This window comes from Apodemus sylvaticus, chromosome 7 (genome assembly GCF_947179515.1).
Source record: "Apodemus sylvaticus chromosome 7, mApoSyl1.1, whole genome shotgun sequence".
Classification (NCBI taxonomy): domain Eukaryota; kingdom Metazoa; phylum Chordata; class Mammalia; order Rodentia; family Muridae; genus Apodemus; species Apodemus sylvaticus.
Genome location: NC_067478.1, coordinates 84,914,728 through 84,927,310, shown reverse-complemented (window position 1 = coordinate 84,927,310; position 12,583 = coordinate 84,914,728). Strand labels below are relative to the sequence as shown.

At 48.6% G+C, this 12,583-nt stretch overlaps 1 protein-coding gene across 3 annotated transcripts; it reads right to left on the bottom strand.

The window, feature by feature from the left end:
- Positions 1 to 203: 203 nt before the first annotated feature.
- Hinfp (histone H4 transcription factor) lies at positions 204 to 9,717 on the bottom strand. Of its 3 annotated transcripts, none has more exons than XM_052188565.1 (10): positions 9,659 to 9,717; positions 6,276 to 6,459; positions 3,569 to 3,798; positions 3,217 to 3,328; positions 2,877 to 3,029; positions 2,341 to 2,418; positions 2,136 to 2,256; positions 1,913 to 2,051; positions 1,712 to 1,836; positions 204 to 1,116 (listed from the first exon to the last, which is right to left on the bottom strand). In XM_052188565.1, the coding sequence occupies exons 2-10, from the start codon at positions 6,448 to 6,450 to the stop codon at positions 702 to 704; spliced, it is 1,548 nt and encodes a 515-aa protein (XP_052044525.1). In that variant the 5' UTR covers positions 6,451 to 6,459; positions 9,659 to 9,717; the 3' UTR covers positions 204 to 701. The 3 variants fall into 3 exon arrangements, with proteins under 3 accessions (XP_052044525.1, XP_052044524.1, XP_052044526.1); XM_052188564.1 differs by lacking the exon at positions 9,659 to 9,717 and adding an exon at positions 9,445 to 9,650; XM_052188566.1 differs by lacking the exons at positions 2,877 to 3,029; positions 3,217 to 3,328; positions 3,569 to 3,798; positions 6,276 to 6,459; positions 9,659 to 9,717 and adding an exon at positions 2,579 to 2,870.
- Positions 9,718 to 12,583: the final 2,866 nt, after the last annotated feature.

Genomic DNA, 12,583 nt, shown 5'->3' with positions numbered 1-12,583 from the left:
CACATCCTCTAACACATCCACTCATGGCCAAGTCCACAGAGCTGGAAGATGCTCTGGAGAGAGTGGACCTCCTCCTCTAGGTGGGTACACGACACTTAAAGAAACCGTCCTGATCACTGAAGGGAGCCGCCTAATTAATTATTCAGCTCTACTTCTAAGCAGCTCTGTTACTTAGTTAACTGACATCAAATTTGAAAAATAAATAACAGCTCAAGTGTTTCTTTTATTCCCAAAAAGACAACTGTCACACACACACACACAGTATCTTTAATCCTGTCCCTGAAGATAACAAGTGTCCCTGGAATGTAACAGGAAACCTTGAGAGATGGCACCTGGTTCTCAATGCGTAACTTAGAGTGAGGAGACGGCCCTCTAAGAACCAGCCACTCATCGCTGGGCGGATGGGTCGATGGAGCCCTGGAGGCTGGAATGGATGTAGACTAAATACGTACTGTCTAGCATGCCAAGGGAGTACGCTTAAACCTGGTAACAGCTCCCCAGATGAGGACATACATGTCGGCTTTCCAATGAATCCAATTCCCCAGGGTCTATAGAATGATGCCGCCTGAGTCAGAGGGGAACACGCTGTTCTGAGCACCACTTCTAAAGGCATCCAAGAACAAAGGCTGCTCGCGGGGGCACTGCTTCCTGCCTGGCTTAAACTTCAAGATCTGGAGTAGGACAGGACAGGCTCTGCAGCCTCAGCCGGTCTGGACCTCTGGCTCCTCAGGTATTCCTTGAAGCTTTTCCATCTCTCTTGAGGGTGTTTCGGAGACTGGCGGGGGCTCTCCTGGGGCTTCAGACAGTACATAGTAGACAATGCCTCGCTGGCCTTGGGTGTCTGTCTGACTGACCATATGAATAGCAGAACTGGGGTTGTCCTGAGAGGCTGAGAGGGCTGTCCCCTCAACAACCCTACCTTCCTCTTCTGTCTCTTCCTCAGGTCCTGGCCCCCCTAGCACTGTTTCTAGAACAATGCCCTGCAGGCTGCTCTCGTTCAGTGCCATTCCTGGATCTGATCCTTCTCGGAGCTGCTGCAGCAGCTGCTGAGTCAGCTCCACACTCTCATAGCGAACCAGCTGGAGCCGCATGTAGCCATCTTCATGCTCCTTGTACCTGGAGGAAAAGGCGGGAGATCAGCAGAGGATGGACACTGCCTGGAGACAGAGAGTGAAGATGCAACATGCTGTCCGGAAGAAGTCTTAGGATTCTAAGTGACAGAACTGAAGATTAAGAAAAGGTTTCTTAATGGAATCTGTAGAATAAAGGTTCAGAGCAGAGGACTCAAAATGGAAAAACTAATGCTTAAGCCCCACACACTACAGAGACTGATGAGCTCTGTAACAAGGGAGTGGAAACATTTGTGAGAAGGCCGTGGGCTGAGGTCAATGCAGTTGGCCTTCAACTCTGGCTCCAGCTCAGGCGCTTTAAGCACTCCCCGCTGAGTCTGCAGCCAAGCTTTGCATTAGAAGTCTCATCCCTGTGCACACCTTTCATCTCCTCAGAGGCAGAGGCAGGTGTCTCTCTGAAATTCAAGGCCAGAGGTCTAAAATGCTTGCCATGAAATCCTGGTGATCTGAGTTCAGTATCTTAACCACATAAAGGTAATCAAGTGTGCCCTGACCTCTAGACAAGCACTGTACCCCCATATACATACAACACTAAACAAAACAAGGAGTGTAGAGATCTGTGCGGAGAGATTTGGGCTTACCGAAAACGAGGGTGTCCCGAGGGCCACTTGAACTGGTGCTTCTTTCGAAGATGCACAGTGAGGTTGTTGCCACGTGTGAAGCATTTGTCACAGACGTGACATTTGTACCTTGGCTCTGAGTCTCCCTGATGAGAAGGGAGGAGGAAGTGAGGTCAGCTCCTCACTCACACTCCTGCCAGCCCTTCCCCACCAGCCACTCACTTCGTGCACTTTGCGGTGATGGGACTTGACAGAGCTGAGCGATCGTGCACTGAAACTGCAGTTCTCAAAGTCACACCTGTAGGCTGACTCCTTGCTGTGGGTGTCCAGGTGCTTCCGGAGGTCAATCAGATTCTTACAGCTGCAAAGAGAAATCAAGAGGGGTTGGGGGACATAGGGAACCCTGAAACTTGAGCCTTGTGTTTTGTATCCCAGGCTCCCTTACCTGTAGTCACAACAGTCACATTTATAGGGTCGGTCTTCACTGTGTCGAAAGCGCATGTGATTCCGGAGGGAAGAAGGCAATGGGCAGGTCATGTCACACAAAGGGCATTTATAGTGATTCACTGAGGAGCAGAGAAGAAGCCATGAGCTACGGACTCACGGAACCTTGAAAAGAAGGTAGGGAGGCTTGGGCGCAGGCCACTCACCATGGTTACGCATGTGGTCACGCAACAGTCTTTCTGTGGCAAATCTCTTGGAACAGTGGGAGCACTGGAAACGTTGTTCTGTGGTGGAGTGGGGAGAACAAAGGAGACTGAAGAGAACAGTGGGGGCAGAGGAGAGGGGAACCATCCCAGACACAAGGGAGCCACCCAAGGAGCAGAGGGAAGAAGCTACAGATGGGATCGAGTCCAGCCTGAGTTCAAACCCCGCTTTACCACTTACTAGCTGTATGGTCTCAGGTAAGTGAGTTAGGCTCTCTGAGCCTCAGTTTCCTCATCTGTAAAAAGGGGAATAAGAAGCCTACCTCACGGGGCTGTTGTGAGGATTCCTGAGAGATAACTGATGCTGAAACAGTAAGTGCTGAACATTGTCTAAGTGAAGGCTAGGAGGTGCCTGATCCCAAAAGGGGAAGAGAGTGAGGGTGCAGAGCTCGGCAGCAGCCACCTCCCCTGGGAAAATACCCTCTCCTCCTCACTTCAGGTAGAATAGCCCACTCTCCCTCTCTGCTCCAGCTTCTTACGATCCAATGAGGTCTGGCGACGGATGTGATCTAAGAACTTGGTGTTGTTGGCAAACATGCCCCCACAGGTGGGACAGGCCACCACCTTCTCCTGGGTGTGGCTGCGGAGGTGTTCTCGAAGCTTACACCGGTCCTTGAAGGTACAGGTACAGCCTGGGAAGGAAGATCTGATCATGTTCCATCCTTAAATACCCTTCCCCGACTTGGCTCCGGTACACCCAAGTTTCTCCAGTCAGTAGCCTGCTCGTCTTGCAGGAATTGGTCCCATCCCTGGCTCCTCTAGACCTTTACACCTCCAGAGTGTTTTTAGGCAGAGGCCAGAGCAGAGGGGTGGCCCTACCTTTCCAGGCACACAGCACCACATGGTTGTCCTTGCTGACAGCTTGGTATTCACAGCACAGGCTGTGCGCATCCACGTGCCGATAGAACCACTCAGGATTGTCGAAGACACTCTGTGCCAGGGCAACTTGGGGTGAGGACTGAGAGTGGTTACAGGGACTTTCACCCATGTCCAAAGGGGGCTTCTTGCTCTCCCCCAAATTAACTTGTGGGAACAGCAGAGTTTTAAGACAAAGGAGTTACACAAGAACAGATGGGACATAGTAGCATGAGTCTCAGAAATACAAGGCACCCCAAAAAGAGTCAAGGTCCCCAGCTCCTTTCCACCCCTATGTCTGCCACTGTCTGCTGACCTCGCAATGCTCCCATAGGCACAGGAAATGGTCAGGGATGTCAGGGATGATGTTCCGGCTTTGGAAGTCCAGGATGCAGGGGCTGAGGTCAGCCTGGCTTTGTAAGGCTTGCAGCCCCCACTGTTTCAGCTTGGTGTGGTAGCAATGGAAGTAGACATGGCGGATGAGGTCGGCAGAACTGTCCAGAGAGCAAAAGCCACATTCTTGCCACAAGCAGGAGAATTCCTCCTCTGCAGAAAGGTTTAGAAGGAATGGTCTGACACTTTCCAAACTCAGTTAACTTTCCCTTTCAGACATTAAGCAGGACTCTGACTGGAGATGCACCCACCAAGAGTTCATCCATCATGTAACCGTATTTAATGACTTTCAACTGAGTAGGGTACGGTGCACTTAACGGGGCGAGGAGGCGGGTCCCAGGCCTTGTCTTCACAGGGCTTTCAGTCAGAGAAGGTAAAGTAACCACATCTACATAAGTGCAGCTAGTGGCCATGGATATGGGTAAGGTATATGGTATTAGGCAAACATTACCCAGAGCTAGGTATGCTGGCTCTTATCTATAATGCCAGGACTCACGAGGGTTAGACTGGCAAATTGCTATGATTTTGAGGCCAACCTGGACTACAGAGTAAGACCCTGCTACAAACTATCACTAGTTACAGAAGTAACTTGATGCTGACTGAAGCTTAAGAGAGTCCTGCTGTTGAGAGTCAACGTAGAAGACAGCGGCAGCCTAAGCCGAGGTTAACAGCATGTGTAAGGCCTGAGACAGGGTCCCAGGGAAGACGAGGTAGGGTATCCTTGGCAAATACACTTTTCCTGAGGAAGACAGGGCCTCCCAACACTAAATCTCCAGTTCTCTTTTCCCTTTAAACTGCCTACTTCAAGACAGGCCCATCATTCACTCCACCCCACTTCCCATCTCTCCTATACCTCTAAGCACCACATTGTTAATATTTAACAGAAAATTTAAAAAGCTGGAAAAAAAATCAGGAAAATAAAACCATTCTTTAATTTCATTTTTGTGTATTATCTGACATTGCAAACAGGTATGGTATTTAACTATAATTCCGGCATCCTCAGCAGGAGGACTTAGCTACATAATAAGTTTAAGGTCAGTCAGGGCTACAGGAGATTCTATCAAAGAAAGGGAAAAAAGAGTAAAGGAAATGAGGTGCATTTCTAAGTATCCTGAATAAAACTGTTCAGCTGTCTTCTTAGCTATGGTGAGTATATGATATAAATGCGTTCCAGACCCTGTGTGGTGGCTTATGCTCGTAATTCTGGCATTTGGGAGACTACTGCAGAAGGACTTCAGGGGGTATGAGGCTAGCCTGGATTAATCAGATCTGTCTCAAAAGTCAACAGAGGCAGGAGATGGCTTAGCAGTTAAGACTATTTGTTGCTCTCGCAGATGACCTGGGTTTGGTTCCCACATGATGGTTTATAATCATTCATAACTCCAGTTTATGGGAATCCAACATCCTTTCCTGGCCTCTGTAGACACCAGGTACTCATGGTGCACATACATACATAAAGACAAGAAATAAAACAAAATAAACAAGTCTTCTACAGAGTGAATTCAAGTCCCGTCTCAAAAAATAAAAATAAGAAAGGGTGGGCAGGGCTGAGAGATGCTCAGGAGGGGAAGGTACTTATCATTTCCCAAGCCTAATAATCTGAGTTCTGATCCCCAGAACCCACATAGTGGAAAAGGATGGACTCCCACAGTTGTCCTCTGACCCCAAACATACACCTGGTGAGCTCACACATCACACACACAAATATATAAATGTGTTCCCACTCCCATAAACAATGTTTAAGGGAAGAGATCCATCAAGATGATCTAGCAGGTGAAGAGCTTGTGTCAAACCCTAAGTCATGGAGCCTACTCCATAGCGGTTCTGTGATCTCCACACTCACTCATCCATAGCATGCATGTGCAGACACACATACACACAAGATCACAAGCCCTTCTGCTGGTAATCATTCCTTACACCCTTGTTGACTGACTTCTCCAGAGATGACCTTATAATATTTTTAGGAATGAAGAAAGCATAATTAAGAAAATAAGCCTCAAGCCGGGTGGTGGTGGCGGCGGCGCAAGCCTTTAATCCCAGCACTTGGGGGACAGAGGCAGGCGGATTTCTGAGTTCGAGGCCAGCCAGGGCTACACAGAAAAACCCTGTCTCGAAAAAACCAAAAAAAAAAAAAGAAAAGAAGCCTCAGAGGGCTGGAGAGATGGCTCGGTATTTAAGAAGGCTGCTCTTCCAGAAGACCGGGGTTCCATTCCTAGCACCCATTTGGTAGCTCACTACTTTCTGTAACTGCAGCTCCAGGGGATACGACAGCCTCATATAAATATAAATGCAGGCAAAACGCCAATGCACATGAAATAAAAAAATAAATTAACTAAAAATTAAAAATTAAAGCCAGGTGTGGTGTGCATGCCTTTAATTCCAGTACTCAGGAGGCAGAGGCAAGTGGATCTCAGAGTTTGAGGCTAGCCTGGTCTACAAAATGAGTTCCAGGACCAGGGCAACCAGGGCTACACAGAGAAACCCAGTCTAGAAAAAGAAAAATGAGGAGGGTGGGGGTGGGAGGTGGGGGAGGGAGAGGGGAAAGAAAGGAAGGAAAAAACCTGTTTCCTCAACTGTCCTTTCTCTGGAGTCGGATTCGCACCTTCCTTGAGCGCTTTCTTGTCCCTTACCAAGTGGGTCATCTTCCTCCTCCTCTTCCTCCTTCGAGCCATGCATGTGCTGCTGCAGGTGCTGAGTGACATGGTCAAAGAACTCCTCCAAGGCCGAGCACACAAAGGAGCAGGACCCCCACTCACACTGGAGCCCCAGGTTCTCCTTCCGGGGAACTTTTCCTGGCGGCGACATGGCCTTTACCTTAGAGGAAAAGGAAGAAATCCAGAGCTGTAGGACAGTGCTCCAGAGCTGTAGGACAGTGCTCCAGAGCTGTAGGACAGTGCTCCAGAGCTGTAGGACAGTGCTCCAGAGCTGTAGGACAGTGCTCCAGAGCTGTAGGACAGTGCTCCAGAGCTGTAAGACAGTGCTCCAGAGCTGTAGGACAGTGCTCCAGAGCTGTAGGACAGTGTTCCAGAGCTGTAGGACAGTGCTCCAGAGTTGTAAGACAGTGCTCCAGAGCTGTAGGACAGTGTTCCAGAGCTCTAAGACAGTGCTCCAGAGCTGTTGCAGGCAGCCGCAGGCGAGCAGCCCACAGAGAGCTAGCGGGCAGTTTTGAGTATCTCATGTTTTTTTTTCAGTAGGGATGGGCCGGCAGTCTCTCAAGTTCTAAAGGCTGTCTGCTTTCCTAGGGAAAGAGAATACTGTGCACGGCCATGCACTAAGCAAAGGACTTTAACAGACACTTTCTCATACAGCTTCAGAGCATAGTCCCATGGGAGACAGAACAGTGCTCAGGTTCGAAGAAAGGCACCAAAGTTAAAACCTAGATTCCACTGCCTACCACTTACTACATGTGAAGTCTTGGCCAAAATGGGGATAACAAAACTTTTTGGTTGGAATATCAGATACAATACTATTTTGTTGAATGGAGCTGGAGAGATGGCTCTGGTTAAGAGCCCAGAGTACTTTTCTACGGGACCAAGGTTGGACTCCCACCTTGGCTGCCCACAACCATCTGTAACACCAGCTCCAGGGGACACGACACCCTCCTCTGCCCTGAAGCACTTCAGGCATGTGACGCAGACTTCCACATATGTAAAACACCCATACACATTAAAGGAAAAAATAAATCTCAAGGGGCTGGAGAGACGGCTCAGGGGTTAATATAGCACTGGCTGCTCTTCTAGAGAACCCGTCCATGTTCAATTCCCAGCTTCCACATGGTAACTTAAAATGTCTGTAATTTTAATTCTAGGGGATCCAATACTCTCACACAGAAATATGTCCATGAAAAACACTATTGCATAGGAAAAAAAATACTATTTTGTTTTAGTTTTGGTTATTTTTGGTACTGAGGATGGAACCTGGGATCTATATACATGGTATTTGGGACAGGGTTTCCCTGAAGTGGCCCAGGCGGGCCTTAAACTCACTCTGTAGTCTTTCTGGTATGTTGTAATCCTCCTGCCTCAGACTCCCAAGTAGCTGAAATTACAAGTTTGTGCTGCCACCACACTCAGCCATGGTAAGCACTCTGTGTGTTTGTGTGTGTGTTTGGGGGTCAGTGGGGAGGGCTCTGTGGCTCCTCCAGAGTCAACCATGGGAAGGCTGTTTGTTTGCTTTTGATAGTCTCCTTCCCTGGAGCTCACTGACTAGGCTGACCAGTGAGCTCCAAGGATCCTCCTGTCTCTTCTTCCCAACCACAGGATTACAAGCACTCACTGCCTTTTTACAAGGTAGGGTCTCTCTGGCTGTCTTGAAGTCAACTATGTAGACCAAGTTGGCCTTGACCCGCCCATCTCTGCTTCCCAAATGCTAGGATTAAACGCCTGTGCCACAACTCCCAGCCACAGGACTTTTTTTAAAATGTGGGCTCTGGAGATCAAACCGAGGGCCTCCTGATGTTTGTGAAGCAAGCACTTTACTGACCGAGTCACCCCTAGACTCATATTAAGCATTTTATTTGCATCATATAATTGGTAACACTATGAGGCAGGCATCCTTTAAACCTCATTTAGAGATAACCTGAAGCTGTGCCCAAAGTTCTTATTCCATACAACCTACATATGACCCAGAAGCATTCTACTCCTTCCTGGATTATATAGTTACATCTCCCTCAGGCTTTCAATACTATAATTTGTCCTTGCTTTGCCCACGCAATACTTGATTGAACTACCTTTTTTTTTTTGAGACGGTTTCTCTGTGTAGCCCTGGCTGTCCTGAAACTCACTCTGTAGACCAGGCTGGCCTCGAATTCGGAAATCCACCTGCCGCTGCCTCCCAAGTGCTGGGATTACAGATGTGCGGACCCCGCCTGGCCCCACTACCCCTTTAATGTTAAAATGTACGTCCCATTTGACTGAAGAAACCCTGTTCACGCTCTACCTTCAGTGTCTACACTTTACTAAGTATTTTTAAGAATAATAAGTATTTATGAGAACAAAGTGAAAGGTTCATGCAAAATTTCTAGGAGGTCAATTCTAAGGGACAATTCTGCAGAAGGGAGATGGCTCAGTGGGGAGCTCTTATCACACTAACCTGACAACCTGCGTGTGACCCCAGGAACTCCCACCACCACTACCACCTACCATTCACTCACATATGCTCACACCACTAATCCAGTCTAATCTAGTGATGGGGTAAGGGTGGTGGTGCCAGCCTTTGAGACAGGATCTCTTGAGAATTTCAGGCCAGCCAGAGCTACAAAGTTAAGATGATCTCTAAAAAAGAAAGCCACCGTGTACATCACATCATGTGTAAGGGTGTATCTGTCTGAAGAGGAAACAGGATGGCTGGAGAAAATAAGGCGAAACTCCTTAGTTTTGCGATCTTAAATTACTTAACCCATGTGGGCCTAACGCACTACTGAGGCTCAATAAGGGTTAGCGACATGTATCCTTGTTACTGAGCACTAATTCCGGGCTTGAGAAGCATCCAAACCCACAGGATGCCTACCTGACATTTCATCAGTAGTCAAAGCACAAAACCACCCCATCAACAAATATTAGGAGAGTATACTGTATCCCTAGGCACCAATGAACTCTGAGCTATAATCCAGAAGAAAGGCCCAGGTCCTAAACAAGGGCTCACAGACCAGGATCTGACGGCTGAACACCGCAACCATAACAAAGCGCGGGACAAGGGCGATCGGTACACAAAAGGCCCGTGGGCAGGCTGGCCTGGGCGCTGAGGCCGGGGCCAAGTTTCGGAGGGCAACTAGAACTCAGAGGAGGAAGTAGACCATACCGGAGAGTTCAGCCCTGAGAGCTTCCCGGGATCCGCGGCGCCTAGCGTGGTGCCAACCGAGTCCAGCCGCAGTGGTCCCGACACCGAGGACACCGGAGGCTAAGGGCCGGCTCCGACGCCACACCGAGCCGTTCCAGGAAGCCCCGCCTTCCACAGGATCCAGAGAGCCACCCTCGCCGCCGCCAAGGTACCAGAGCTGCGAGTCCCCACTCACCTGCCAGCGCCGCCGGGCTGCCCAGCGCCCCACCCACCTCACGCCAAGAGGCGTTTGAGCGACGACCCGCGACAGCCAATCACTGCTCTCGAGTCTACCTACAGCCAATGGCCGCTGCGTTGTTCCGAACCCGTGCGCACCAAAACACGGAAGAGGCGGGAACCGTACCGAAGCAAGCTCCTGTCCCAAGGGGTAGAGCGAGGTAAGACCGGATGTGGATAAAATTTGCGTCAACTTCAAAAGTGGGTTGGGCCTGCTCCCGACTGTGCGCAGGCGGGAATCTTTGAGGCTTGAATCCCCACTACTGCGCAAACTCGCGACAACCACCTACTGAGCATGCGCCGAGCTTTGGCCTGGTCTGTCTTCCTCACAGTGTCTGTTGTACGGTTAGTTGGCTGGGCGGTCCGCCTACACTGAGGCCCCACCTTCATCTTTGATTTTCTTGGTCTTCTCTGTTTTATGTACCCCAGGTTGGCCTTCAACTCACAGAGACCCACCTGTATTTGCTGCCCAGGTGTGGCACCTCACCAAGTTTAAGTGATACTGGGGGATTCATTCAAGGGTTTCTGCTTGCGAGACAAGCGCTCTACCAATAGCCACACTCCCCAGCCCAGGATTCTACTTTCTTTCTTTTTTTTGGATTTGGTTTTATCGAGACAGGGTTTCTCTGTGTAGCCCTGGCTGTCCTGGAACTCACTCTGTAGACCTGGCTGGCCTCGAACTCAGAAATCCGCCTGCCTCTGCCTCCCAGAGTGCTGGGATTACAGGCGTGTGCCACCACCACCCGGCTCCAAGGATTCTACTTTCTTAAACACATGATCAGCCAGATTCATTTATCTTCACTTTCATTCTATTCGACGGATGACACCCATCCCAGATCTCCACACTCATCTAACACGTCCCCGTGCTCACTCTCTATAAGACATCCTTCACAGAGCTCGGCAGAGTGATCTTTAACAAAAACAGACCTGATCGAGTCAGCACCCTGTAAGAAATATACAAAGGCATTCTGTTGCCTTCAGTACAATGGCCCCAAAGCAAATGGAGAATTTCCAAACGCCAACATCTGAGCCCTACTTACCACAAAACCTATCTTGAGTCTTGGACCTTATTTCCTGCACCTCTGCCACAAATTTCAGTTTCCCTACCACATTGTGCCTCCTTTTACTTCCCAAGTTTTCCTGCTTGTTTTCCCCTGGATGCAAGTCTCCCCTTCCCACTTCCAATTATGTAACTGACATCCTAGCCATTCTAGTGCTTTCAATAGAGACGGTCCCTTCCCTGAGAATTAGCTCTCTTTATCATGGTATATTTTATTTGTGCTTGCTATTCTGCATTCTACATTAGTCAGTGAGGAAGAACAACTGTGCCTATTTCTTCGTTTTTATAAACCAGTCACAGTCGCATAATCCAGTGAGGGAAGCTCAGTATTTAAAATTGCCATGTGGGGTGGCACATAACTTTACTCCTAACATTCGGGTGGAAGTGGCAGGTGGACCTCTGAGTGAGTTTAAGACCAATCTGGAGCTGGGCAGTGGTGTCACACGCCTTTAATCCCACAGCACTTGGGAGGCAAAGGCAGGCAGATTTCTGAGAGAGTGAATTTCAGGCTATGAGAAACCCTGGCTCAAAAACAAAAACAAAAACAAAAAAACAACCAAAAACAACAACAACAAAAGACCAATCTGGTCTATATAGTAAATCCCGGGCCACCCAAGGTGAGAGACCTCCCCTCAGAAAACAAAAGCAAAATCCACATTAAGACCGATGTGGTAACACATGTACACTGGTAGTCTCAGTGCTGGGGAAGTGGGGACAGGAAGGAAGATCGTAAACCTGAGGTCATTTCCAGGAGGGGTTATTATACAGTAAGGTACAAGACAGCCTGGGCTATGAGACACTTTCTCAAAAATCATTTTGTGTGTCCTACGTAAATACAAGTTTAGAGACAACATAAAAGTAGGCCAAGTGGAGCCAGGTGTTCACAGGCCTGTAAACCCAGGTCTTCTGCAGCTGGGGAGGCAGGAAGATCCTAAAGGCAATGTGCTGAGACACATTGTCAAATTAATCCCATGTAGACTAGGCTGGCCTTGAACTTGCAGAGATCTGCATGCCCCTGCCTTCCAAGAGCTAGGATCAAAGGCATGTACTTTAGCCAGTGCTGCCTCCACCACTACCACAACCAGGCAGTTAGAACTCATCTTTAATCCCAGCACTTGACAGGATGACACAGCAGGATTTTACATTCAAGGTCATTCATAAAAGGGGAAAAGAGGATTTGGGATGCATCTCAGTAGAAGAGGTTACATGTATGACATAAGACAAGTATCACCAAGTGTGATGTCACACACCTGTAATCTCAGCACTGGGAAAGTTTAAGGCCAGCCTGGGCCACATAGCAAGACCTTATATCAGAAAAAAAAAAAAAAAAACATAAAAACAACCCATGCCATCTATTCGCAGTAAGTTACACATCAAGGCTGGAGTTCAGAAATGACCTGGCTATCCCAGGCTACCTTCATTTTAGAGGTGAAGAAAGAAGCAAGAAGCAGCAGCTTGGGCCAGATAGAGATATTTGTGGCAGACCCAGTTTCCTGCCTATTAGTCCTGCATTCTGCCTAACCTCCTAGAGCAGCTTACCTGGTTCAATCCTGTGTGATATCCCAACGGACAGAAAACAGAAACATACCTGTTGGTCCTTAAAACTCACCTATGTTAGGAATAACGCTTTTGTTTGTTTTGGACAGGGTCTCACTATAGTTCTGACTAGCCTGGAATTCACAGAGATCCTCCTGCTTCTGAGTCCCAGGTTCTGAGATTAAAGGTTTGTGTCAGTCACCACACCTGGCTCTATCCTCTCTATTAGTGTTAGAGACAAAGCCCAGGGCCTTGGGGATACTAGGGCAGGGCTTTACCTTTGAACTA